This window comes from Chelonoidis abingdonii, chromosome 7, assembly GCF_003597395.2.
Source record: "Chelonoidis abingdonii isolate Lonesome George chromosome 7, CheloAbing_2.0, whole genome shotgun sequence".
Taxonomy (NCBI): Eukaryota; Metazoa; Chordata; order Testudines; family Testudinidae; genus Chelonoidis; species Chelonoidis abingdonii.
The window spans coordinates 90,417,735-90,445,447 of record NC_133775.1 but is presented as its reverse complement, the minus strand read 5'-3'; the positions used below and the strand labels follow the sequence as shown (position 1 = coordinate 90,445,447).

The 27,713-nt window shown below is 47.6% G+C and overlaps 1 protein-coding gene across 4 annotated transcripts in view; it reads right to left on the bottom strand.

Annotated features, from left to right (window-relative positions):
* SH3PXD2B (SH3 and PX domains 2B) overlaps positions 1-27,713 on the bottom strand; it is a 124,570-nt gene that overhangs the window by 26,889 nt on the left and 69,968 nt on the right. For all 4 annotated transcript variants that reach the window (XM_032801487.2, XM_032801489.2, XM_032801488.2 and 1 more), the window contains 2 exons: positions 21,824-21,900; positions 16,861-16,952 (listed from right to left, as the gene is read on the bottom strand). In XM_032801487.2, the coding sequence (XP_032657378.1) occupies positions 16,861-16,952; positions 21,824-21,900 (169 nt within the window). The remainder of the gene's footprint in view (positions 1-16,860; positions 16,953-21,823; positions 21,901-27,713) is intronic.

Genomic DNA, 27,713 nt, shown 5'->3' with positions numbered 1-27,713 from the left:
CATCTCTTTCTTAAACTAAATAGATTGAGCTCCTTGAGCCTATCACCATAAGGCAGATTTTCTAATCCTTTAATCATTCATGTGGCTCTTATCCGAACTGTCTCCAATTTATAAACATCCTACTTGAATTAGGGGGGAGGGGGCGCCAGAAGTAGGCACAGTATTCCAGCAGTGTCACGCTGGATCCAAATGCAAGGGTTAAGTAACCTCTCCACTCCAACATGAGATTCTTCCATTCATGCATCCAAGAAATGGCATTAGCCCTTTTGGCCACAGCATTGCATTGGGAGCTCAGGTTCAGTTGATTATCCAGCATGAGCCCTCAAATCTTTTTTAGAATCACTGCTCCCCAAGACAAAGCCCCCAATCCTGTAATTATGGCCTGCGTTCCTTGATCCTAGATATATACATTTACATTTAGCCATATTAAAATACATATTGCTTGCTTGTGTCCAGTTTACCAAACAATCCAGATCATTCTGAATCAGTGACCTGTTCTCTTCATTGTTTACCACTGCCCCAATTCGTGCATCATCTGCAAACTCTGTCAACTTTATCAGTGATGATTTTATGTTTTCTTCCAGGTTACTGACAAAAATGTTAAATAGTGTAAGGCCAAGAACAGATCCAGGCAGGACCCCACTAGAAACACATAGGCAAGACGATTGTTCTGCATTTACAATTACATTTTGAGACCTTTTTAATCCACTTAATATGTGCCATATTAATTTTATCTCATTCTAGTTTTTTATATCAAAATGTTATGCGGTATGAAACACCTTACAGAAATCTAAATATATTCCATCAACACTATTACCTTTATCAAACAAATTTGTAATCTCATTTAAAAATCAAGTTAGTTTGATAGAATCTATATTCCATAAACCCATATTGATTGGCATTAATTATATTACCCTCCTTTAATTCTTTATTAATCAGGTCCTGTCTCAGCCACTCCATTATCTTGCCTGGGATCGATGTCAGCATGACAGGCCTATCTATAATTACACAGGTCACCCCATTAAATATTGGCACAACACTAGTTTTCGTCCAGTCTTTTGGAACTACCTCAGTGTTCCACGACTTAATGAAAATCAGCATTAATGGTCCAGAGAGTTTTTCTGCCAACTTCAAGCTCTAGGATGCATGTTATCTGGACCCACTGATTTAAAAGTCTCTAATTCTAGTAGCTCTGTTTAACATCCTCCTGAGACACCAGTGGAATGGAAAGAGTGTTATCATCATATGATCGTATGATGAAACTACATCATCTGTTGTTTTTCCCCCAAATACAGAACAGAAATATTTATATCCCTCCTGGAGGAGAATTGAAATTTCTCAGGATGCTGAGATTCCCTCAGGGACAACAGACAGTGGTTGGCCAGTGTTTTGAGGGAGGTCAGATTCTTGAACACCAAACCTTGCTAGATACTACTATGGGAAGGAGAGAATGTACATCAGGGTTTTGGGAGCAGATGGTCAGAGCAGGAGAGCATTTCACAAGGGGTGCAAGAGGGTTTGGTGGATAGGGGGTGGAAATAAGGTAGCAAGAGGGCTTTGGAGTTGGGGAAAGTATTGGCAGCATGGGGGGTGAAAGGGGGGAGGAAGGGGAGAGAGTAACCACATATCCCCTGGTCTTCCAGTTTCACTTCCACCATTTTCACTTTACTAAGGAACTCAGGCCACGTCTACACTACGGGATAATATCAAATTAGCTAAAATCGGTTTCTTAAAACTGATATTATAAAGTCGAGTGTGCGCGTCCACACTAGGCACGTTAATTCGATGGTGTGCGTCCATGGTCCAAGGCTAGCGTCAATTTCTGGAGCGGTGCACTGTGGATAGCCATTCCGTAGCTATCCCATAGTTCCCTCAGTCTCCCCCGCCCCTTGGAATTCTGGGTTGAGAGCCCAGTGCCTGATGGGGCAGAAATCATTGTCGCGGGTGGTTCTGGGTACAGCCTCACCCCTCCCTTTGTGAAAGCAGCAGACAACCGCAGCTTCTGGTGACCGTCTGTGCTGAGCCATGAACTGCAAGGGCAGGAGGAGAGGGGAGGCAGTATACGGCATCTTACGGGCGACTGGAGCGATGAGGACATGGGGGGGGAACCCCCACTTTTGGAAATTCTCCCTAACTCGGCCCCTGCTTTTTGGAGCTTACTGCTGTTAATGGGGCAGGTTCTACCCATTGAACGCCCATTTTGGGGCACGGGAAACACACAGACTGGTGGACCGCATAGTTTTGCGGGTTTATGGGACGATTTCCCAGTGGCTGCAAACTTTCGGGCCATGCGTAAGCACTTTCTTTGAACTTTGTGACTGCTTCCCCTGGCCCTGAAAAAGCCATAATACTAAGATGAGAGCAGCCCTCACAGTGGAAGACGCGTAGTGGCACTAGCCCCTGGAAGCTTGCAATGCTAGAAGCTACGGTCAGTCGGAATCTCAATTTGGAGTGCGGCAAATCTTACTGTGGGGGCTGCTATGATGCAAGTAGCCAAAGCAATCGTTAAGCTTGCTGGCTACGAAGGTTGTGACTCTTGGAAACGTGCAGTTGATAGTGATGGCTTTGCTTGCAATGGGATTTCCCCTAACTGTGGGGGGCCAGATGGAACCATATCCTATCTTGGCCCAGGCGCCGGCGCAACCAGTCGTAAATCGGCTCACGGTACTTTTCAATGGTGCTGAAGCACTGGTGGTCACAAGGGACGTTTCACCCAACACATTCCACGTGGATGGCCAGAAGGGTTCATGACGCTCGCGTCTTCAGAAGCACCTATCTGTTTTCAACGGCTGCGCAAGGACATTACTTCCAGCCAGAAAACACAGTTGGGGATGTTGAATGCCTGTCGTTATCCCTGGGTACCCGCCTATCTTGATGCCTGGCTTGAGCCATCACAGGCCAGCCTGGACAGTGGTCAGGAAGCTGTTCAACTACCGGCTGAGGCACGTGCAGGATGGTGGTGACATGTCATTTGGCCGTTTTTAAGGGGCGCTGGTGACATTACTTATCGCTCTACCTCAGCCAACCATGCCGTTTGTATTTGCTGCCCTTGCGTGTGTCTCCACCAATTCCTGTGAGAGTAGGGGGAGACATTAGGGCGGGGTGGAGGCTGAGGCATCCCTGGCCGCTGAGTACGAGCCCAGACAGGGCGAATTGAAGCACACCAGGAGGTCGGTGCCCTCGGGCCTTGAAACAGGTGTGTTCTTTCCGTATGAACCTCCCCCTTGTTGATCATTCCTGTAAGCACCCCCCTTCCCTTTACTTACAGCTTGCTGAAGGAATAATGTCAGTATCATTTAAAACTCACTGGTATTCTTTATTAAGTCATTCACGTCTCTGTTTTTAAAATATGTATTCTTTCTTAAATCATTCCTTGTACAAGCACCCTCCCCTTTGGATGTCTTTTTATAAACAGTACCTTAAAACCGAGGCAAAGAATATCAACGGATCTCCTGCCTGCTTGTTCTTTGGGAGAAGTAGGAGGAAGGAAGGCATTAGCTCACATTTAGCGTATGACAGCTCTTTGCTGGAGCTGTCCAGGGGATGAGCTGGGCGGCGTGCGAACAGCCTTCCCCACGCTGTCTAACTGACATGATCGTCGGGTGACGGAGCATTGGAATGTGGGGAGCTTTGAGGGTGGATTAACATGGGCCTTCAAAAAAAAAAAGCGGCACTCTGTAAGTCCGCTGCTCTCCCTGAAGATCCAACATGCGTTGGAGGATATCGTTAGCGCGCGCCGCTTGAGCGTACCATCCCGCCACACCGCTGATCTCCTGCTACACTTTCTCTTCGAGCGTGCTCTCGTTCACTGGAACATTCCTGGTCACTTTGCTAGGCGTCCTTCCCCTCTTCTGATGAAGCTCTGTCATTGCGTGTTACCTGTCCATGATTTCTGAGAACACTTCATCTCGTGTTCTCTTCCTCCTTCCGCCTTATCTGAGCTACCTTCAGGTGGCGTAGGCGAGCGGACACCCTGTGCAGCTGCAGGGGAGGGAACCAGGAGAGAACGTATGTGACTACATTTTTCAGACAATGCTTGTCTCTTTCAACAGTGCACACCGACTCAATTTTCCCCAACTAATCATTTAGCCCACATGTGATTTTCACTACAAGGTCGCATTTGCCTCGTTTAAATTTGGACGTGCTGTGGCTCTGGTGTTGCAGATCTCACGACGCCAGGTCCAGGCACTCGCATTAAACTTCCATGCAAGCCATGGTAAAGGCCTTCTGTTTGACTTCTCCAGCGTCATATACACAGTGATCTGATGCCTTGTCCTGTTAAGAGGCAATACCCACGGCAATCTTCTCTTTTCTTTATATTTTTTATACCTCCTCCCTGAATCCGCTTGCTGCACTCGGACTCCCCACTGCATGCGCATCACGTAACGATCACTGGTATATCTTGGCATGGTATGGGAGATTCCTGCTCGCCAAACGCTGAGAAACTCAGCGCTATCATTCCTCCCCTCCCCCCGCTTTGCTACGGCAAGAAGAATTAAGCGGCTGCCCAGTAGGAAATCGCCATGTCTGCCGCCTAATAAAGTCCTGAATTTCAACCAGGTTCATGAATGACATAACTCTCCTGAGAATACCACCGCAGGATCAGAATGTATGTTTCTGGAATGCAGCAGTCACCTGGGCCATACGCGGCTGTGCTTTGTGAAGCTATGATTCCAATTACTTGCTAATATGCATGGCGTGGAAAAGTGTCATACCATGGGTACCAATAGGCTGCTTGCCAGAAATCTTCTGCAAAGCTTTTTGAGAGTACCTTCCAAAAGAGCGGATTCATAGAGATTTATTTGGAGGACTTTTCGCTCCATCCCCGACACGTTAACGATCTTTCCTGTAACTGTACTGGCTGCGAATGCATCCAAGCCCTGATGGCAATTCAATCATTAAAAAACACTTGTTTAACCATGTTTGATATTTACAAGGTACACTCACCAGAGGTCGCTTCCATGGCTTCACTGTCTGGGCTTGTGGGCTTGGAGGGCTGGGACGGTAACTGGGTTCCAAAAAAGCTCCTGGCTGTTGGGGCTAACCGGAGTGCTGTGTGCTCTCAGCAAGCTCTTCCTCCTCTTCCTCTCAGCTTCCCCCTCTTGCAGAATCCTCAGCCACGGTTATTTTACAACCCCGACCTCTGAAACCTGACCAGGGGTGGGGTACTGGTTGCGCAAGCCCCTAAAATTGCATGCAGCTCAGCATAGAAGCGGCATGTTTTCGGCCCTGACCCAAACCTTCCGTTTCTTCTCTGGTTTCTGGTATGCCTGTCTGAGCTCCTTAACTTTTACTCTGCACTGCACTGAGTCCCTGCTGTGGCCTTTTCCCGTCACAGACTTTGAATTCTTTCAAATATTTTTTTCATTTCATCTTTTCAACGAGTTCTGTTAGCCACTGAATCCTCTCCTATATAGCGATCAGATCCAGTACCTTTTTGCGGTCCAGGCTGGTGCTTCTTTTCGATTTCTCAGGAAACTGCATTGTTACCTGTGCTGATGGCTCTGCGTGGTCACCTTGCTGATCAGAGCTCCACGCTGGGCAAACAGGAAATGGAATTCAAAAGAGTCGTGGGCTTTTTCCTGTTTACCTGGCCAGTGCCTCAGAGTTCTGATTGCTGTCCAGAGCGTCAGTGGTGCACTGTGGGATACTCCCGAGGGCCAATAACGTCGATTTCCATCCACACAAACACTATTCGAAGTAGCAATATTGATTTTAGCGCTACTCTCTGTCGTGGTAGGAGTACAGAAATCGATTTAAAGAGCCCTTTATAGCGATATAAAGGGCGTTGTAGTGTGGACGGGTACAGCGTTAAATTGATTTAACTCTCTTTAAATCGATTTAAACGCGTAGTGTAGACCAGGCCTCAGAGTCCAGCTAACTCTGCCGTGGGGCCCATACACAACTTCCCTGTGAGTACAATAACATCTAAGGCATTTAAAAAACACCCAGGATGCAGGGCAGGCCCCCAAAACCAGTATGTTCCTAGTAACCTGGGACACCTGGCCAGCTTTACCTGTAAGCAAATCTGAAAGCATGTTAATCAACTGCTAGCTGTCTGCCCATATTTCCAAGAGGGCAACTCTGTGCCTGACACTTGTGGTAATTACAGGTCTATGGGGACAGAGACTGTTTTACATCACTTAACACAATGGAACCTTGATCCCCCACTGGGGCCTCTAGACACTACTGGAATATGAATTAATAATAATCACCCTACCTTTTGGCCACCCCTCTTCCCAATCCACAAGTGAATCCTAGCCCATCTAGATGAAGGAGCACATATGAAGCATCACTCCTTCTATCCTAAAGCAGGAGTAAGACACACATGCATGCACACGCACGCACTTGCTTCCAAGGATGACAACATCCACAGGGTCAACCTTACAATATAGGGGACCTTCCCCAGGCTCGCAGTTTCCTGACCATGCCTAGAAGGTGAGATTCAGCAGGCCCAAGAGAGGCTGAGGCCCCAGAAGCGTAGGGCAGCCAAACAGCCACTTCCGTTGCTTGTGAAAAACTCCCCTCCCCACTTGGTCTAAGGCCAAATGACGAGGCAGCTCCAGGATCAGTAAGAAAGGGAGCCAGGACAGAGCTCTGCTGAGTTTTCTATCAAACTTATCAGCATTTTAAGAACTTCACTATTGCAAATGTAAAATTTTATTCCTTGAAGTGCTGGGGTGATTCCGGGACTCAGTCTGCTGCCTTCAGAGACCAGCCTTTCATCCTGTCAACATGTGTTTCCAATCTGCTGAGTGAACGCAGAGCATACGTCACAGCTCAAGAGGTACCCGCAAAGGAACTCTCCCTGACCCTGCCCTCCACTTGGCCTAGCCTGTCCCAGCTCTAATGGGAAGCAGGTGATCAAGGGAAGAGGGGGGCTCTGGAAACCACCCACAGCCAAACCACTAAGCACCAACTGGGAACTTCTACATTTTAACCCCTCCTAGGCCAGGCCCTAAGACACCTCCTGGTTCCTTCTTCTCAGGCACTGTGTGTATACCTCCCACTCCCAAATAAAGAGGGCGGCACAAGAGTCACAGGACAGTTGGGATGTCTGGTCTCCTCAGGTGCTAATGTGGTCTAAAGTCACAACACAAAGGAAAAGGAGGAGCTTTGCTTCTCCCCACAGGGCATGGTTTGCCCTGTTTCTTTACTCTGTGGCTGATATTCCCACCCTCCTCAGCACTCCAGATCCACTTCTCCCATTCCAGGCACATGCTGGTGGGGAGGGAACGCATGGGGTCATATTTCCTTAGGCCAGTGCCCAAGGTGAGTGCTCCTCCCCGTCTCACTGTTCCCACAACCACTCACCAGGAGCCTCCTTGCCCAGTCACCTCTCCCACCCCCCATGCTCAGACCATCCTGGATTAACCCTCTCTTTGGCCCTAGGCAGAGACTGAAGAGGTTGTCTTTCTGCTGACAAAATGTTACCCTCGCCCTCTGGGGGTGCGACACCAGGCCCTAGGGATTAGAGACTCAGACAGGGCAACACAAAACCGATATTTCATCAATCATCTTCAAATTCCATTCCCTCTCCTTCTTAACATCTGTCTGGATATGCCGCTGCTCCCTGCCCACCTCCAGCTTCTTATCTGTGCTGAGGAGCCGAGTTACCCCCAGGCTTCCAGGCTTTGCAGACTGGGTCACTGCTGGAAGGCAAAGCCAGGTGCACCCCAGCAGCCTGCCTACCACCAGCTGCTACCCTCCTGCTCTGGAAGCAGCTCAGTTTGCTGGGGATGGAGCTGTGGGGAGAGGGGAGGGAGGCGAGGCCAGCACTGCATTGCTATGAATGGATCTCAATGAGTTTTTGCAGGAGGGTGATGTGCATTTCTTCCGATTCTGGATGGTGCTGGAAGGGGAGAGTTACTACCTTTTCCATCATCATCTGCTAAAAGTGTTACCCTAACTCATCCTCTTCCCTCTCATTCCACCACCATCTGCTCTGTCTGAATGAAGAGGGCTTGAGAGGGTCGGGGGGGATAAGGGAGGGAAGGGCTGCAATTTCACTTTGCTGCTGGGATGTCTTTGGCAGGAACACAAAGACCGGCCGGTTTGAACATGAGCAGATCGCAGCCCATCACCTCAGAGAGAACAAGAGCTCAGACAAGACAGGAAACAGCAATAAGCTCCCAGCCTGCAGTATCTCCCCTTCCCCCACTGACTGGGGAAAGCCAGGTGGCAGGAGCACACATACAAGCCTTCTAGAAAGCCAGAGATTCTTCTAATCAGTGAAAGAGGGAATGGGAAACTCATTTAGCCACATCAGTACAATGGTCATACAGCAGGGCTGACTCAACCTAGCAATCAGGACTGTCCCACAAGTTCCCAGGAGCTCTTTAAATTGATGCACTGAGACATGATGGGCATGACGATGGGCTTTACTAATAATGTCTGCACTGCATGGGAATCCAGCCAGCACTGACTAAACTCCCAAAGTCCTCTCCCAAGATGGATTTTCTAGTTTCTTTGGTTGCTCCAAGGTCCTATCAGGAACATGGTGGGGAACGTCCTCAGGACAATATGGGTAGCTCTCTTCACTTACTGTTTTAAGTCAACAGGGATGCATTACTTGGGGTTGGGTGTTCTCTGGTCAGTCCACTTTGCTTCTCGCATCTAGAATATGCTCTGAACCAGAACACGCACCCTGGAATTGATATGTTGTAAGTAGAAATTTTTTTTTTTTTTTAAATTACCAATTCCCACACTTACCCCCAATTTTGCGGGGGGGCGGGGGGGGGGAAGTATTTTTGAAGCATTGTTCATTCCACTACGAAAAACAGTTCCTACAGAAAAATTGGAACTTTTTAAAAGGAATCATTTTGTAACACAAGTGCCATAAAACATCCACGAGGAAGTGGTTCGCTTATTATCCTGTTCAAGCATGGCTGGGGCTAACAGGGTTCTCACAATATTTATCCAACCAGTGCAGACAGGGCTCTTGGACATGTTGGTGCTCTAGCCTATGGAAGCTGGTGGTCAGAGCATGTCCTCAGAGGAAAGAACAGAATCCATGTCAACACCGGGTAAAAAAAATCTGTGCTACAATCCTGCAAGCCATCCCCATTGTTAACCAGAGACACCGCTAGCATGGTTCTGCTCCCACTGCAGATTTGGTCTAAACCAAACTCAATTCCAGCTCCAAGAGGCTTCCCTGTTAGAAAAGGGACCACCCTATGGTTATTTCCAGTTCTTTAATTTCAGTGATGAGATCCCACTGTAGCATTCTGACTTTACGGGTAGGAGTGAGGGATGTTGGCCTCTGTTCCATAAGGGACTTACCCCTACTGCCACGACTGCCATCTAGGGAGATCACCTTTCATTGAAGTGTTGGAGATTGTGGTTTTGGAGTTGATTGTTCCGATCCCTGCTCCTGCAGTACGCTCACTTACACCCCAACACTGCTGTCTGTTTGCAGCAGAGTCCATTCACTTCTCCAGCTATGACTTCTCTGGATACCAGGAGATGTCTCAGATGCCCCTGGATAGGTCCAACTGTCCAATGAGAGCCCTTACGCAAACCAATATTAGTTACCATGTAATGTACTCTACCATATTGATAAGGATATCAGGGTACCAAGATGATCTCCTCAAAAACACTCTGCACCCCAACTTGCAGGAGGGACCCCAGCATCCTTCACAAAGATCCAAGGACACTCCCTTCCCACTCCTGTACCTACTGTGATCAGGCCTGAGACAGTACACTCAACTTGCCCCCCAATGCCAGCCAGGTCAGGGCAGATAGGCAGGCCTTGCGTCTGAGGGGTGCAGTACAGCCACTAACATTTCCATGAAGGTGAACGAACACACGCAAAGCTACTGAGGGAAGAAAGAGCAGGAACATGCTGCCAGTAGAAACTAGCTATATGTTTGCCGCTGGGATTAAAGGGGGAGGAGGAAAAGGTTTTGTTCCCTAGTCTACGTGTGGAACATTGTATCCCTTCTGCTGCTTTGGAGCCAGTTCAAACATTCTAGCTTTATCTCCTGACTGCTTCCAGCCCAGCAGCCTGAACCGGGACCTTTCGAGTGCAACACGTAAAATAAACTTTGTACATTCAGCTCACATCAGCCCTGACTCTTATTGTGGCTCTCCCACCTCCCTGTCAGGCTGGTTGCAGGAAGCAATCACTTACTGCAGTTATCATTCCAGCTTCCATCAGAGCATGCAGCGCCAGAGCTTCTGGATTAATAAAATGATGAAGGGTTGCTGAAGTCGCCACCAGGCATAACCTCGTTAGTGGAATAGGCCTTCATCCTCTGGTCAGGCCACTGCTCATTATCATGCGCCTTCCGTCCTGGGCTGCTGCAGGCAACACCCGCCAATTACAGCACTTTGCTCCTTCCAGAGCAGCAGCCCAAACGGATTCTGTCTGCTATCTGCCTCTCAGAAACTTCAGCTTGGCCATCTCCATGCTCTCTCAATACGGGCCTCCCTGCATTCAGGATGGCAAGAAGCCATGGGTGCTACAGTCGATCAGTCCCCCTCCATTAGCTTGTCTCCCCTCGGTACCCCATACACCACACCAGCAATGAGCCCAACCACATTCTCAGAGATTAGCTACACTCCATTCAAATGGAAACTATCAGCCATAGGCTGACTTGTAGGGAAGAGCAAGGGACATTTACCCAGGGCCTGAGCTTGAAGGGTGCCAGTAGAATTACCACCAGGGCTATGGCTACACTACAGAGCTTGTAGCACTGCTAGTGCAGATGCTCTAAGCTGATAGGAGAGAGCTCTTCTGTCGACTGAATTACTCCAGTCCCTGTGAGCGGCGGTAGTTGTCGGCAGAAGTTCTCCCATGGACATAGCGCTATCTACATCGGTGCTTAGATCGATGCAATTTACGTTGCTCAGGGAGTGGCTTATTCACCCCCACCCCCCGAGTGACATAACTTATACCAACGTATGCAGTAGTGTGTACATAGGCTGTGATGCACATCCCCTTGTCAACCCAATGGTATCTGAGGCATTGCCTCCACACATTGATGATAATTTACAAGGGTCTAAAAGGAATTCAGAGATTCAGAAATAACAAAACTTGCAGGAGGCAGGATAGCCTTGTTAAAGATGAGATGTTCCTAATAATGCCGGGAAAGGACTGGAGGAAAGGCAGGCCTACATATCAGGTGCACACAAACCTTAGTGAAAAGCTCAGCATTTGCAATGTAGGATTTTTAATGTAAGTGGGAGCTGGAATTTGATTTCCATTTAAATTTCTGCTGCCTTTGGTGGCAAATCAGGGTAGGAGGCACTGGAGAGGCAGTTTCCCTTAGTGGCTTTCAAGTTTCTCAGACCCTCCATGCAACAGGCACAGAAAAACCCCAGGCAAACAATGGGAACTAGAAATTCTAAAGGAGGCTTTGTATTAGTTATCATTTGCTTACAAGTTGATTATGTGGTGAAGCTAACAGAGCTGTAACCAGTGGAAAATCTTCAGAAGTTCTAAATGCTAGCACAAGTTGTCAAGACTATTCCCAAGGAATCTCTGCATCCAAGGGCTAATATTCATGAGGGGATCAGTACTTGATATGAGCAAATGACTTTGAAGAGCAGAATGGCCAACAGCCTGTGGCCAAAACAATTTGCACAGTGCTTTTCCTGAAGGATGTTGTTTGCTCAGCAACAGGGGAGGGATGCATATAAAATAGGTTAATTAGATTTGAGGTTTCTCTGCTTGCACCACATACCCACCCAGTCACAGCCCAACAGGCTAAAAGGACTGTGGTTCTCTGACACCATGTATGCAAGTCTGGGTGGTATGTACAAACAAATGGCACCGGCTGGGAAAGGCAAATAACTTAGGCCAGGAACTAGAAGCAGAACTCAGCTTGCCAGCCAGGCTCCTGGTTCAGGGCTCTGGCAACTGATGTCTGGAATTCTGGACATTCATTCCAGAAACAGAACAAGCATAGATTTGATCACATTATCAAAAAGGTTCAGGTTCTACTTGCAGGTCCAGAGCACCTCTCCTCGTCAAAGATCCTACACAAAAGAGGGAGGAACTCTGGCTGCAGATTAGATACAGATAATACTTCAAAAATTTTAGCAAGGCAAACTCCACTTCAGCCCTTATCTCACTTCTTAAAGGGACTAAATCATTAAAGGCTATTTAAAAAATGACCTGTCTTGACCACTGCTGGCCCGGTTTTAAGAGCTGTGTTTTTTATTAACACACCATTATTGCATTGGGAGTACAAACCAGCCTTTTAATCCTCCACTTCAGAAGTCATGCTGAAGATAAAGTAGATAAGATAATATCTTTTATTTGATCACCTTCTGTTGGTGGAAGAGGAACAAGCTTTCAAGCTTAAACAGAGCTCTTTCACAGGTCTGGGGAAGGCAACCAGACTGTCTGTCTCAACTTGTATTTAGCCTAGACACTCTAGTAAGCTTTCCCAGTCCTGAAGAAGAGCTGCGTGAAGCTCTAAAGTTTGTCCCTTTACCACCAACTCACCTACCTTGTCTCTCTCAGAGCCTGGCACCAACAACACTGCAAATATGTTGAAGAGAGATAGACAGACATGGTGAAAGGGGGGAAATCCTGTTTACCTCCCAAAGATAACATTAGAGAGAAGGGGTGGAAGAAATGGATCACTTCATGTCTATTAAGATTGATAGTGTCTCTTTAAGAGTGAAAGTCTCCCCTCATAAATATTATATTATTGGGATAGCCGAGCACCCAAGAGAATGGACCCTGACTGCGGATGCCCCCTTGCTTGTTTATTAGATGTGGCCAGGAGACAGGAAGTTCCTCGAGAGAATGGATGGAAAGCTATCAAGGTGACTAATCTTTTCCCATGATGCTTCCCCCTTGTACAGAGCAGGGGATTATTTTAACAATCACTTTGGGTATTTCTTCACTGTAGAGTTAACCAGGCTCCTGCATGTTGGAGCCTTGAGGTTCAGCTGGCAAAGATCATTAGCAGCTGAATCCCTTAATTCAGCAATGGCTTCCTGCCCAGGACTTTCACAGCCTCACTACGGGAACTCTCTTATGCCACCAGAAAGCTCTTTCAAATGAGGAAAGACTAATCCCCCATGTACCCCCCATCACAGTTCTCACGACACACGTCAGGCACAAGAATCCAATGACTTCCTCTTTCAAAGGCTGCAGTTTCAACAGGATTTTCATCCTAACAATTCAGAGAAAAACCACTTCCCTACAATCCATGTGATGTTAGGCCTGCAAAGCATTTATTTTGTCATGCCACATAAGTTCCTTCTGTCCTGATTGGCTCCTCCTCCCAGCCCCAACCAATCCTGTGGGACCCAAGCTACAGCCAGCATTCCTTTTCCTCTGCTGGGCAGAATCGTATGTGAAATAAGTAGGTGGGTCTCAGTCCAGAGGTTCCAGGTACGGGATGGGCAATGAGGACTCAACTCCCTTCTCACCATTAGGAGTGGTCCCTCCATGGTATGGAAGGAGGCAGCTAGCACATTGAAGTAAAAACTCAATTGCTTCACCTCCTCCAAACTATTAGAGATGCAACAGGCTCCACTTCAGGCTTTGTCCCAGTGTCCAACTGGAAGAAATGGAGGGGGAAGGAGAGAGGGATGGGCACTGAGCCATTTCTACACTAGTCTCTTTTTTCCCCACTCATGCAATTTTCCACTTTTGCTCCTGCCAGCGATGGGATCGTGTGTGCAGAGCAGGCCTGAGGGTCTGAGCCATAGGTTAAGGAAGGGTTAGACTAAACAGTGGTTAGTGGCTGGCAGCCACTAGGGGTCTGTCAACATTAGTGCTCCCATCGCAGTTGCCACTGCTGGAGCTGCATCTGCGTCACTGATAGCAATAGTGGGAAACTGTATGGAAGAAATATCTCATGCAGAAGAGGCCTAAGGGGATTCAGGAGCAACTCCTGAATGTGGGGAACGGACTCACCAAAGGCAGCAACAAGAGGAGCACAAACTACAGGAGGCTACAAACAGATAGATGGAGGGACGGCCATGCAACCTCCTTCCATCCCAAAATGTTACCCTCTGCAGTGACTAAATTCACCACTAGCTTGAGGAGATCCAGCTTCATGGAAATGTACCTGCTGACACCACTCTAAAATTTGGCTTCAGGTCTGTGGGTGGTACGAAGCAGGTGGATCTCTATCCCTGCCCAGAGAACCAGAAAGGTAGGTGCCACATGCAGCCCCAAAGACACCAGAGCTTCTCCTCTCAACAGACTTTGCCCTCATTGAAGTAAATGTGAGTTTTGCCATGGGACCAGGAATAGGTGCCAAGCCCTTAATGAGAGCAGAAGGGGACTTTCCCTCAGCCAGAGGCTCCAGAGGGAAGAGGGTAAGCAATCAGGGGGCCAGTGGTGCCACCAGAATGACAGCTTTGCTTGGCACAGAGTGCGCTGACCTATCCATTTTTCGCCTCCCAGCCACCACTGCATAAAAAGCCACCTTCTTATTTCTTTCATGGCCTGGCTCCCTTTCAACTTCCCAGAGAAAGTATTTCTCTCTTTTATGAATGATGACATCCGTCCAAACCCCAGGCACACCACTATATTGGATCCACCCCAGCTGTCTGTCCCTGATTTTACATCGCTATTGGCAACCTGGCAGCCTGTCCACGTGGGGCTGGCAAAATGGCTCCCACCAATCTCGCCAGAGGAGAGCCTCAAGGACTTTTATTCATTAACATTTTGAATTGTAGCTAATAAATACCCCTGGAGCATTCAGGCTGGGATATGAAACACAACAGAGACATCCTTGAGACACCACAGCAGCTCACTGCTGGAGGAGAATGGACAGGAGAGGTCTGGTAAGCCCTCTTCTCCTCCCCATGGAAGGACAGCACATGGGGAGAGGGGACCATGCTGCGTTGGCTAATTCTATAACAGCTCAAAATGTGGCATGACAACAATCTCACTCCCAAACTGCACGGCACCAAGAGCAGTTAATCTGGCATTTGCTGCAACAGCCAAACCTTTATAAATGCAAGCAAAACACATACAGCATGTGCCACATGTGAGTGGGACTTTGTATAGGTCTGGGAGATACACACAAACCAGGGTGTTGTAAGGCACACTCTCAGGGTACAGTCTTAGCCCAGCCCCAACGACAAAGCACACAGCTTTGTTTACGTTTCAGTCAGTCCCTTTGCTTTCCTTCCTGAACACACATCAGGTGCAGAGAAGAAGAAATTGGGAACAGGGGAGAAATTTTTACATGCCAGGCCTGCAGGAGCAATACCTCCAGAGCAGAGCCAGCTGGGGTGCTAACATGGGAGACAAAGTTCCTTTTCAGGAGCTCCCAACCCACACTGTTTCAGCTTTTTTTAGATGTGTGTCCTGACATTCTATATATTTGAATTGGCCCCTTGTTTTTGTGACAGCCTCCATACCCTATGCCAAGTTCATAACCCACAGATCAGGCAAAGGTGGGTAATGGGGTGAATAAAAGAAGAAAGGGGGATGATAATCCTCACTCCACCCCCGCCCCCAAAAGGCACCATCTGTGCGCATGTTTCACCAACGGGTTCATTGGGTGGATTTGACAATCAAACGCCATCCAGAGAATCCCGATTTTATTTATAAACTGTCCATAATAGAACCTGTCAATGCTGGAACAATCACAGAGACCACCCCGTCCTCCCAACACCAGGAACACTGGGAATCCCAAGACCCTTGCCCCAGCAGACTCCTAAATGTTCATGAGATACTACTCATGCAAATCAACCTTCTTAGGTCATTCACTCACTCCCATGCTGCTCCATTAGCTGATGGATGACTGAAGGGGTGAAAGGTTAACGGGTGAACAATAGCTTGGGCAGGCTGGATGGGAATGCCAGCTGACAGCAAGCTATTAGTTAATGGACTCTGGGGCCCTCAGACCAATCTAATCAAGTGTCTGCTGGCTGGGGAAGGAATGATGACAGGACAAGAAAATAAAAACAGGAGGCCAAGGAGAAAAAGAAATAAACAAGCTAAAGGTTGAGAGAAGTTACAAAAGGAACAAGCACAGTACTTAACAGGAGACATGCAAAACTTGATGTTCCTTCACAAAGAAAAACAAAATCCTTTTAATCCCCCTCACCCTCCATGCAATGCAAAACAATGTCAAAATATTTTAGTGCCTTTTCTTGCACAATCAGTCAATCTTCCTCCATTGCTCAACCTTAGGTAGAGCTGCAAACACAATCTAAGGAGAGAAGCAAGAAGACAGAGAGGAAGATGGTTTTTGTATTTATGCTCTGGGTGATTAATAGAGGCTGGAACAAGTAGCTCATAGTCACAAGACTAGTAACTACATAGGGTTGCGTAAGACACGCAAGAATCCCTGCACATGTTCCTTGTTTCCAATGGAAAGCAAGAGTCAGGCATTGTTGTGGATGGCTCAGGGGACTGGCAAAGGGAGTGTCTTTCTCTCTAGGCAGAGAATCATTAATAACTGGAAGTTGCTCCTGTCTGATGCCTGCTTGGCAGTTCCTACAGTAAAAGAGTTTGGGATTCCCTAGTGACTATCAGAAAAACCAGCACCACTATTAGCATGAAGTGGCATTTGGGCTGGCAAGCTCAGCACTGAGGCCAAGGATTCAGTGGCTTCTGGAGAAAACACTTCCACCTCATCACTAGCAGTGGACATTCCAGGGGAAGGTTGAGTGCACTGGTAGGGAACGGTGTGTGAAGAAAGCTTGCATGGCCCTGGCTCTGTAACTAAACAAAGAACTTCACTCTCCAGGGATCTCAAACCAGCACCTTTCTTGAACATGACATTCACAGGCAGGTTGGGGATTTGTTCATGGATCTCAGAGTGTCTTCTGAATGTCACTGTGCTCAAGGGGGTTTTATCTGCAGCAGGGGATGCAACCACTACCACAGCAATTCTGCAGAGCAACACCACTAGCTTGTAACCAACTTACTCTTTGGGGGGATTAAGGTCTTCGGGTCTTGTCTCAAAGAACTGAAGAACCTCCTCACACTGAGAGATGTAGGGTGGCAGCTGGATCAGAGCCTGTGAATGAAACAAAGAGATTGAGAATATGAAGCGAGAGACTAATCCCAGAGTGTGAAAGGAGTTTGGAGGCATGGCTGTCAGTGTGTGTAAACAGCCGGGCAAATACAAGAAACAGGCACCACGATGCTCAGAACTGTGGCTAGCGCTATAGTGAATGTCACAGTGTACCAGAATGGAGTAAGTTACTTACAGACTCCAGTTTCAGCTGCTGCATCTCTGGGTAAGATGGCAGGGTGCAAAGGGGAGTAAGCAGATGTTGACCTGCAATGCAGGCTACCTTTGCCATTTTAACTGTTCACCCCCACTATCCAGGGTATCCTCAGAGTCCCTGTAACAGTTGCCTCCTCGTCAAAATAGCCATCCTTCTAGCTAGCTAAGGCCTGGCTGAGACTCCCTAAAGCTCATCACTGTCCTGTGTGCAGAAAGCCACAACCCCACTGAAAGGTACAAGCAGTTCATGTCTTTCAGGGCAATAGGGCCTGGCTTTGATGCTTCTGGTCAGGTTCACGGCCCTGGGACCATAGGACCCATCAGCACTTGAGAGATCTGTAGAGTCCTCTGTCTCTCATAAACCCTCTGCTAAGCAACTGCTACTCAAGAAGAGGTTGTCTAAGTGGCAGAAGGGGAGCCCACAAACACCTCCAGCAGGGACTGGAGAGCTTCTGTTAGTATTGTTATCAGACAATAACTGTGGAGGCTGGAGTTAATGAGCAGCACCATATCTGTCCCCCTCCCTCCCAGGAAGCCTTCTGCAGCAACACAGGTTTTAGAAGTGGGACTCGCCGGGTGAGCGGGAATGAGCGCAAGCAATAATGTAATGGCCTCTGCAGAAGGTGGAAGGGATGATGTCTAGAATAGCACCATTTCCTGTGGGCCACAAACATCATTCCCTTACTGTCTCAGCCAGTTGAGGCTGGAGAGGAGGCAGACTTGGCTAGGGCTCTGTAATACAGATTTAAGCACAGGGGACACATGTAGCTGCACAGTGCTCATTGTTGGTGGGGGTGACAAAGTGACATGTCAGAGGAAGGAGGTTTGGAAGCAGGGCCCACCCTGATGTATGACTGACAGCCAATCCTCAGTTTCATATCCACAATCCTCCCTCAAAGGGCTCTGAGACAGATACGAACAAAATCATAAGAACCTCAGCTTGTCCCCGCATAAGGAGCACAGCCCTGCGTGCAGCACCCCAGGCTGCTCCCAGAGGCAGACCTGAGTCTTTATTGCCTGGGCTGCCAGCTGTCTAATCACACAAACCCAAACACTCTTGCCCCACCCACTGCCCAAGGCCACACCCCTGCCCTGTCCCTTTTCTAAGGCACCACCCCCACTCACTCTCCCCCACCCTCACTCACTTTCACCAGGCTGGGGCAGGGGAGTTGGGGTGCCGGCTCCAGGAGGGAGTCTGGGTGTGTAAGGGGCTGGGGTAGGGGTACAAGAAAGGGTTCAGGGTGCAGGCTCCGGCCAGGCAGTGCTTACCTCAGGTAGCTCCCGGAAGCAGCGGCATGTCTGGCAGTGGCTCCTAGGCTCACAGGCAGCCAGACAGCTCTGCATGCTGCCCCTGCCTGCAAGCACCGTTCCCGAAGCTCTCAGTGGGCATAGTTCCCCATTCCCGGCCAATAGGCACTGCAGAGTCTGCCTTCGGGGCAGGGGCAGCACACAGAGACCCACTGCCGCACATGCCAGCTACTTCAGGGAGCAGTGTGGAGCCACGGCAGATAGGGATCCTGCCTTAGCCCCACTGCGCCACCAGACTTTTACCAGCCTAAAATTTCCTAGATTGGCTTCAGTAGCCTCTGAGAGACGGAACCCGATTCCAGGAGACTTCCAGTCAAACCAGGAGGGTTGGCAACCCTAGACCTGCCATTGCACTGATCACCACCACAGCCAGGACAGGCAGAGCTACTAAGCAGTGGGGGTGATACTGCCTGACAAGGAATCGGGACAGCATGCCAGCCATCATAAGAAATGGGATATAGAAACAACTGTCCACTCTGGAAATAGTGGGTGCAGGAGACTCTTCAAGTTCCTGCTGGCAACATTTCCACTGAGGTGCTGTTCACAGGACTCCATTCCCTGTACTCTATACAGAATCACTCAGACCCTGGTAAAGTGACCACCCCCAGCCCAGAGAAGGTTCCAGTCTTACAGCATTGGAAATGATGGCAGAAAAACACAGCTTGTCCTAGGAGGATGGAAACCAAGGCTCATTTGCCTTGTGGTTAGCGTACGGCCCTGCCATGTAGGGGACTGAGAAGATTCATTGCCCTCCACCAGGCTGGGAGCACTATCGAGGCGATATATTCAGCCACACAACTCATTCTTAAGGGCAATTTGAAGAACAGGCTCCAAAGAGAAACTCATCCAATTTTGTCTGGCTTGGAGCATGGTAGCTGGGGTAAGGAGAGTGGCAGGGAAAAGTTATTTATAGAAGATAGATGGGAATAACTTATTCAGATGGATGAGCCATTTTACAGGAGCTGTTTCATGACTGCACTCGACAGGGCATTTTCTAGAGCTCTGCCCAGTTTCATTTTAAGAATCCCAAGCGACTGGGCTTGGGAGAGGATCTCCCAGTCACGACTCTTTTACCAGATATTCAGCCAACATTTTCTCTCTCAAACCTATTAATACTATTATCAACCCAGAGAAAGGGGTTATTTAGTGTAGGGCCCAAGGGAAACGGGATGAAAATATGCTGTATTTAGCTCTTTTAAATCTGACTTTAGAAATCAGTCAATCGCACCAGCTCCCTGATCATTTTTGCTGCTCTTCTTTGACCTCCCTCCAACCTGTCAAGCTCTTTCTGCTAGCAAGAGAGTATTGTGGGTGCAGCTAGACCATGGCTTTGTAAAGAAGGACTATTCTCTCCCCGCTTGGTGGGGCGATGCCTTTGCATGTTTTCAATCCAGGATTTCGCCAACCTTCTTTGCAGCCAAGAAAGGAGGATTTGCAGAGCTTTCTCAGGGAACGGCGCCTCCTCACCTCTCTCCCAGGAGAGACAAAACAAAGGACAAGATATTTGTCTAGTATTTTGCGGGGGATCTGGTTACGCTGTGTTCCCGTAATGCTCAGTACTCACTAAACACCACCCTAACCACAGCAAACTCAGGGATTTTTTTTTTTTTTTTTTTTTTTTTTTTGCTGAGAGTGTATATTATACTCCCACTCTGGTGGTGCATGTGAAGTCAACCCAAAATAACAGAAATGCCAGGGAGAGCAGCGGCTGTGGTTGAGACGCCCATGGAAATAGCATGGGCTGACTCTGCCATGCACACTGCTACGGTGGCTTAGCCCTTCACCCCACTAGCAGCTTCACAGTTGAGTAGCAGGAGCTGGAAGTCCCGGCATAGTGCACACTTTATTACTTGGTAATGCATTAACTGGAGGAGGAGAAAGCTGTTGTCTAAGTAGGTCATATAACATCAGCCATTATGTTCCAGTTATTAAGTCAAATGGATTCATTATATTTTATGCCATTAACAGCCTCGTTCTGAACAGACAGCTACAGCCTCTTACCACTTACGGACTTTTTTCCTCCCTAAAATTAAATTAATGAGCAAGCATGTGTCTATGTAGCTGGCACATTTTAATGTCCCTGAAAACAGGGGACTGATCACACCAGCAAGAGCCAGCCAGTTGCTGTGTCCCCAGTCCCCACCTTTGACAATATGCTCAAGGCTACCTGTGCTTCACCTCTGCTGTCCCCCTGCCTGTTACCATGCAGTAACTCAGCTAACGCACCTCAACAGTTTTGAGCTGCAGCACGTTAGCCCAGTACTGGGCTTCCAGACACATTTGCTGATGCGTCTTGGTCTTGACCCTCAGCACCCCTTGTAATTCCAGTCCCAGGGTCCCTGCTTCAGAGCTTTGGTCAATGCACCTGAGTCTTGATCTGCATCACCCCCTGCAATTCTATTCTATTCAGGTTCTTATGCTGTGCTCAACCTCATAGTGCCCGAGAACTGAGCAGGAGGGCATTAAGCAAAGCTACTAACATATGTCATGTGTTTGTTCTCTCATCTTCTCTCTAGGGGAGAGGTGTATGCAGTGGAGTGTTTTGTTCTGGAATTTTTATTTCACACACACACACACACACACACACACACACACACACACTTATGTTAGAGAAGGCACGTTCAAAGAACTGCATCTTGCACTTAGAGCGGAAGGTCCTTAGTTCCTCTGAGGGTTTGTTTCAAGGTCTTCAGCTGATACCTGAAAAAGCTTCACCTCATGCACAGATGAGTTTTAACATTATTGTATAAAGTTCCATGGTGCTCGCCTCCCCCACAGCTCTGCCAACACATCTCAGTCCACAGCCCAGAACTCTTTGCTATCCCCGAAGCTCGAGACAGTGCCAGTTTCGTGACAAGACCCATCTTCTACGGATAAGGGCTGGACTCTGCTCCATGGCGATCACATTTGAAACCAACAGGATAAGCTAGCTAGTGAATTTAACCTGCAGCCAGCAGAGCCCCTACTGGGCCATTTGCTTCTGGTTTGTACTCTGAGGAGGGTTTTAAAAAAAATTAATCAAATTAAGGAGAACCACAAGTGGAGAGTACATGGTGAGCAATGAGTTCACTACCATACTGTAATCTCTAGGCCTCCAAAACCACAGCACTGACCCCTCAGTCTGAGATGGGACCCAGGGGGTGTTTTTACACCTGCATGGAATGGATGCGCTGTGCCAGACTCAAAGCCACCAGCTGGAAGAAGTGCACAATGAAGGTTTTACAGTGCAACACCATGTGCTGCCCCCTCCCAAAAATGGAACCAGTATCGCCAACAGAGAAGGACCAGTTCAAATCATGCCTATATCACAGACTAGAAGTCTTCGATTTGAGCTAGAAGATTCCCTTTACCTTGCAGTATTCATCAATAGGTATCAGACGCTTGACAGCAACATCTCGGATATGGCTTCTGCGGAAGAGGATCTTCCCTGCAGTAAGAAAGAGGAATAAGAGCAGTGCAAGTCATCAAGGCTGTTCCATCAGACATCACCATTTCCCTCAAATCAACTGATCAGGATCTATCCTCAATGTAAGCAAAGACTGGCCTTGCCAGGAGCCTCCTTGCCCACACAGAAGAACCTTCTCCCAATGCACCAAGCACACTTTTGGAGAGAAGCACATTCAAAATTACTAAGGACATATCTACACTGTGGAAACTACATGGGCATAGCTAGGTTACCACGGCTATGCCAGCGTAAGCCCAGAGTATAGACGTAGACCTACTTGAGCAACGGTAGTGAGGGCGACAGAATCATTCTTCCATTGACATAGACACATCTACACCGTGGGTTAGGTCAGCACAGCTATGGCGCTTAGGGGAGCGTTTTTCCATACTCCTGCCCAACATAAGAAAAATCTGACCGAATTCCCCAACCAGATGTGTCCTCATGTGCATGTCCAGGAGGTGGTAGAATGGCTTGTATCACTTCAGAGCACACTTGGAGCGCCACCCCTCCCAGGCATCTAACCATTGCTAAATCAAAAGGTACAAACAGCCACTCTGGTTTTGGAGATTAACATGCTGGGGTCTGTCTCCCAAGTCTCATCTTTACAGTTCAGTTGCCAAACAAGATCAGCATACATGTGATCATGGTTTTTTGTCCGTTTATGCACTCCCAGAGGGTGGTCCTCTCCCAACAGACTGCAATGGATGTGGTAGCCTCAAAACATGACCCTGTGCAGGGGTCTTCCAGATGTTCTCCTTCTCCCCCTAATCTCTGTTTCGCCCTTTTTGTAACTTCTAGCAAAGAAGACGACGACAAAAGATCAAGAGCTCAATTCCCAATGCACACAATTACTAAAAACGCTAGGGCAAGTCAGCTATATTTTGATCCAAGGCACCAGAATCAACAATTCGCCATTATGCAATTTTCAAATACATACCCAATGTTTATAAACCACAGACACCCGTGCCAACCTCCTACTGCCTGTTTGGGAACAGACTGCCATGGCTGGAGGTCAAGAGAGAGTTTTTGCTAATCGTGCTTCACCCCCACCAAAACTCTCCAGTTAGATATGAGGAGTTTGCTTCAGATTTCTGGTTTTTTATCTCCTCCGGCACCAAATAAAAAGAATTGTTGCTTGGATTTTCCAGATAGCCTAAGAGTATTAGGCACCCAATCCACCTAAACTTCACTGGGAGTTGGAAGTTTGGCTCCTTTGAAAACCCATGCCCAAGTGTAAAATATCAAAACGTTTTAACATTAGAAGGGTGAAGGACAGAAAAGACGCAAAGGTCCTGGGGTGGCCTGTGAGCTTTAAGGGCGCTTGGAGATTTGCAAGCACATAAGAGACCAGGAACTGGAATGAAGAGGAGACGGGAGTGAACAGGAGAGTAGGAAGAAGCAAAGACAGATATTAGTTTGCTTGAGTTGTCAATAACCAGTTCCTGCCAATACTCTGGCTTCAGACCCCAAAAGAGGGTGTGTGCTAACAAAAAGAAGGGGAGTGGAGGGAGTTAGAGTGGATTTTAATTTGTGGGAAGTGGGGAAAAACAATCTGTGATTTGGCCTACAATGAACACTTACATTGGCATTGCTATGTCAGGCAGGGGTGTGGAAAAAACCCACAGAATTATGTCAGCAAAAACCGTAGTGTAGATGCGGCTAGGCTGATGGAAGAGCACTGTTTGGGAGATGGTGTTCCTAACAGAAAACCTCCTCCGGTCAGCATATGCTGCTTCTACACTAGGGGGCTACAGCTATGGTGGTATAGGCTCTGTAGTGTAGATGTACCTTTTGTTCAATAGTCCCATTACATCTACAGCACAGAGACTATATGGGTATAGCTAGGTTTTCGTAACTGTGCCTGCATAAGCCTGTAGTGTAGATACAACCTACACTGACAGAGGGGGGTTTTCCCATCGGTGCATGAACACCACTTCCCTGAGCAACACTAGTTAGATCAACAGAAGCATTCTCCTGTTGACCTAGCTGCACTGACACCAAGGCTTAGGTTGGCTTCAGCTGCATGGATTTTTCACACCTCTGAGAGCTGTAACTATGTCGACCTTCATCTTAGGTATAAACCAGGCCACGGTTAACCCCTTTGTAAAGGCAAACGAGGATACTCCCCAAATATTTGTTCCAGGCTTCTAACATTTGCATTTTACCCTAAATCTTAACTGGACGTCAGAATATGTAGCGTAGACAAAGCCTTGGATAGAGGGTCTCTCTCTTTGTAGCTCCTGAATGGAGCGGGTCCCCAGAGCCAGACTTGTGGGATTGCAGATCAGATTCAGACCCTATCGGGCTTTCCTTCCTGTCTGGGGTTTATTTTTCATCTCCTTTAAAGGAATCCTTCAGCTACTCCATTTCCTCCTCTCTCACTTGTGGCTCAGGCCGTTTTTCTTTGAAGTCTAATGAGTCCTAAAAGCTTCAATCTGTTTTTGCTGAGCACAACTTCTCCAGTGTTTAAAGAGACACAGGCCACTAGCGGAGAGATCATGAAAGAGATATGCATTTACGTAGGAGGGAGAAACCTGCCCCCCACATTGAGCTAGAACAGACACAAATCCCAATTCAAAGTGTCACAACTCAAGACTGCACTATCAAACTCCTTTAAATCCCAGCTGTTAGCTTTCATATTGTAATTTAAACCACTGCAGCTATTGCCCAATAGCTGGGACCAATAACACATGTCTCAGAACTTCCAGCCTTCTAGGAGCTTTCAGGATCTGAATTGGCGCTTTTAGGTTTGATGGTGAGATAATCATCAGGCGAAAGCCAACTCTACCCCCTGAATTAGGGGGAGTTTTAGTGCTTGAGAAAAGTGAGAGACTTGCACTGTTGGCAGGTGCTGTGCAAGCTAACTCCCTCTGACAGCTCTGCAGATGCACGTTAATCCTGGTCTCCCTCCTTCACCCCTCAAGCAATGAATAAGCAGTAGGATTGGTTTTATAAAAATATTGTACCTCAGCATCCAGCTGGGACTGAAGTTAAACCAGCATCATGAACACCTGTGACATGAGCTGCCATTTGAATCCACTCTCAAGCCCCAGAAGGAGATTTAGCCCCGACACTAAAGTACCTTCCTCCACTCATCTCTCCATCACCTACACACACACCTTGGAATTACCCATTCTTTTCGTTTCCCCATCCCAAGACCACCACCATACCAGCGAAGATCGACCAGATGGTTACCAATGCTACTCTTCCACTGATCAGGATGATCATGGTTGAGCAACCTGAAATACTCTCTTTTCCAATGGGCTACCATCACATGCTCCATGGAGTAAATAGCACATCCCCATCATGCCTGCACATTTTCACACGAGCATTTGTGGCTCAGCTATTATTCCTGAACAAGACTAGAAAACCAAACCAAACCATGGTAGAGGCTTGCATAGCTCTTAGCTGCACTAGGATGGCTCCACCATGCACGATTCCCTCACAAGGGCCAGGACATTGCTAAAATGCTTCCTTCTCCAATCTGGTCTTTAGTTCTTGCAGATTAGTAACTTGAAAAGTATTTATTGCTAAAATACCAGGGAGGGATGGGGCAGGAATTACCAGCCTCTAGTTAATTTCCTTACCATGGGTGACTACTATTTTTTTCCCCAGCAAGCAAGTAAATTATCAATAGTTATTCATTCACATCAGTCATCAAGGTAAAAAAATGGGTAAGTAGATTTTCTGCCTGGATTCTTATTTTAATGATGATTTCACAAAGATTAATGCGTCAAAAAGGTTTCGTTGACTGTCATTAGAAAACGGAATTTAATTTGTAACTTGTCAGTGTGCTGAGATGTAATTGCTGATGGGCACATTATAGAAGTCTAAAACAAACCAACCTCCGAGAGAAACATTTAAACAATAAACAAACAAATAAATGGAGATCTAAAAATTATTTCAGTGACTGAATACACAAACCTTCAACAAATTCCCCTCCCTTCCCTTCTCACATTTGCATTTCTCCCAGTTCTTATGCTTCGCAAACAGAAAATTTATTTTTAATAAAAAGTTGATTTACATCAACATGCCTAATTAGCAAAAAGCAGAATCTCTCCATGCTGCCAAGAACAGCTATAAAACCCTGACTTGCTGAGAGAGAGAGACAGACACACACACACACAAAATGTTGGCTTGCAACTGTCTGGGCTGGAGAAGTGAGCTAGTCCTGAATGGGCATCTACTGGAGGTCACACTGTGCAGAGGCACTGTTTTGTTTTAAAATGGCATCCTCCATGTGGCAAAAGTGCTGTTCCATCATAATCTGGCCCCACTCCACAACTGGCTTGGAGAGAAATGGTGGGCTTATGGCTGAATCAACGGGATGGGAGCTTGAAGACCTGGGTTCAGGATTTTGCACTGAGTCCTTGGACACTCATCACTTATTCACATCTGTAAAATGGGGATAAGAATGCTGCCCTGTGAGACTTAATTAGGTGGTTTGAGATCCTCAGATGCTAGTGAAATCCACAGTATGAATAAAGCAATCACAACACTTTACATCAGATTCCGTCCCATCTCTACCTTGAAGTCATTTGGCTGCCTCAGGGTTTTTAAGAGCCTTTAATATGGTACTTGGCTCACTTCCCTATCCTACAGGTCTGCTGGGTGGTTTATTTCTTCTCCCCCTTGCACCAAATTTCTTTGTGCCCAGGAGAGCAGCAGGGCTGCAGTAGGCACAGCAGGTGAGATTAGGGCACAGGGTTTAGAGAAGCTAAAAGAAATGCAGCTGGAGAGAAATAGGGAGCTGGGCCAAGGCAAAAACGAAATTATCTTTGACGAATACACTGGCTTGTTGGAATAGGGCCAGAAGAGCAATAAGTAAAATCAAAAGGGTAGACATAGACATAGGTACATTGCAGAAAAGCGCATGATTACTGGGTCAGTCATTGGAGGATGTATACTAGCTCCAGTCAGTAAGGTAATAGTGGGTAGAGTAACAGGAAATAACAACTCTGCACTATAGGACACCAGTGAAGGAGGGGAAAAGGGAAGGGATGATGTCTCCCCAGTACAAACAATTTCAAAGTTGGCAGCATGATGCTGGAGAAAAGACAGTTACCTTTTCCATAACTGGTGTTCTTCGAGATATGTTGCTCATGTCTCTTCCACAATAGGTGTGCGTGCTCAACACGTGCACTGATGCTGGAAGTTTTTCCCCTAGCAGTACCTGTAGGAGAGTGCCCCTAGTGACCCCTGGAGTGATGCCTCTATGGTGCGGTATAAGGGCGCTGCGCGCTCCCTCCACCCTCAGTTCCTTTTTGTCAGACAACTCCAACAGAGTGGAAGGAGGGCGGGGTGTGGGTTAGACATGAGCAACACATCTCGAAGAACATCAGTTACGGAAAAGGTAACCGTCTTTTCTGCTTCGAGTGATTGCTCCTGTGTACTCCACGATAGGTAATTCCAAGTTATAGCTGTTGGAGGTGGGTAGGAGTTCACAAACTCTCGGGACGGAGCGCAGGCCTGCTGAACCCAGTGTCTTCCCTTGTCTGGGAGATGATTGCATAATTCGAGGTGAATGTGTGAGTTGAAGACCATGTGGCAGCCCTGGAAATGTCCTGAATGGGGACATGGCTAAATGTGGAAGTACGCGTCCTGCAGATTGAGGGCGGCGTACCAGTCCCTGGGATCCAGGGAGAGGATGACGGAGGCTAGAGACACCATGCGAAACTTGAGATTTACCATGTACTGGTTCAGGTCTGGGATGGACCTGAGCCCCCCTTTGGCTTTGGGATAAGAAAGTTGCGGGAGTACTACCCCTTATGTTTGAACTCCACTGGCACCAGTTC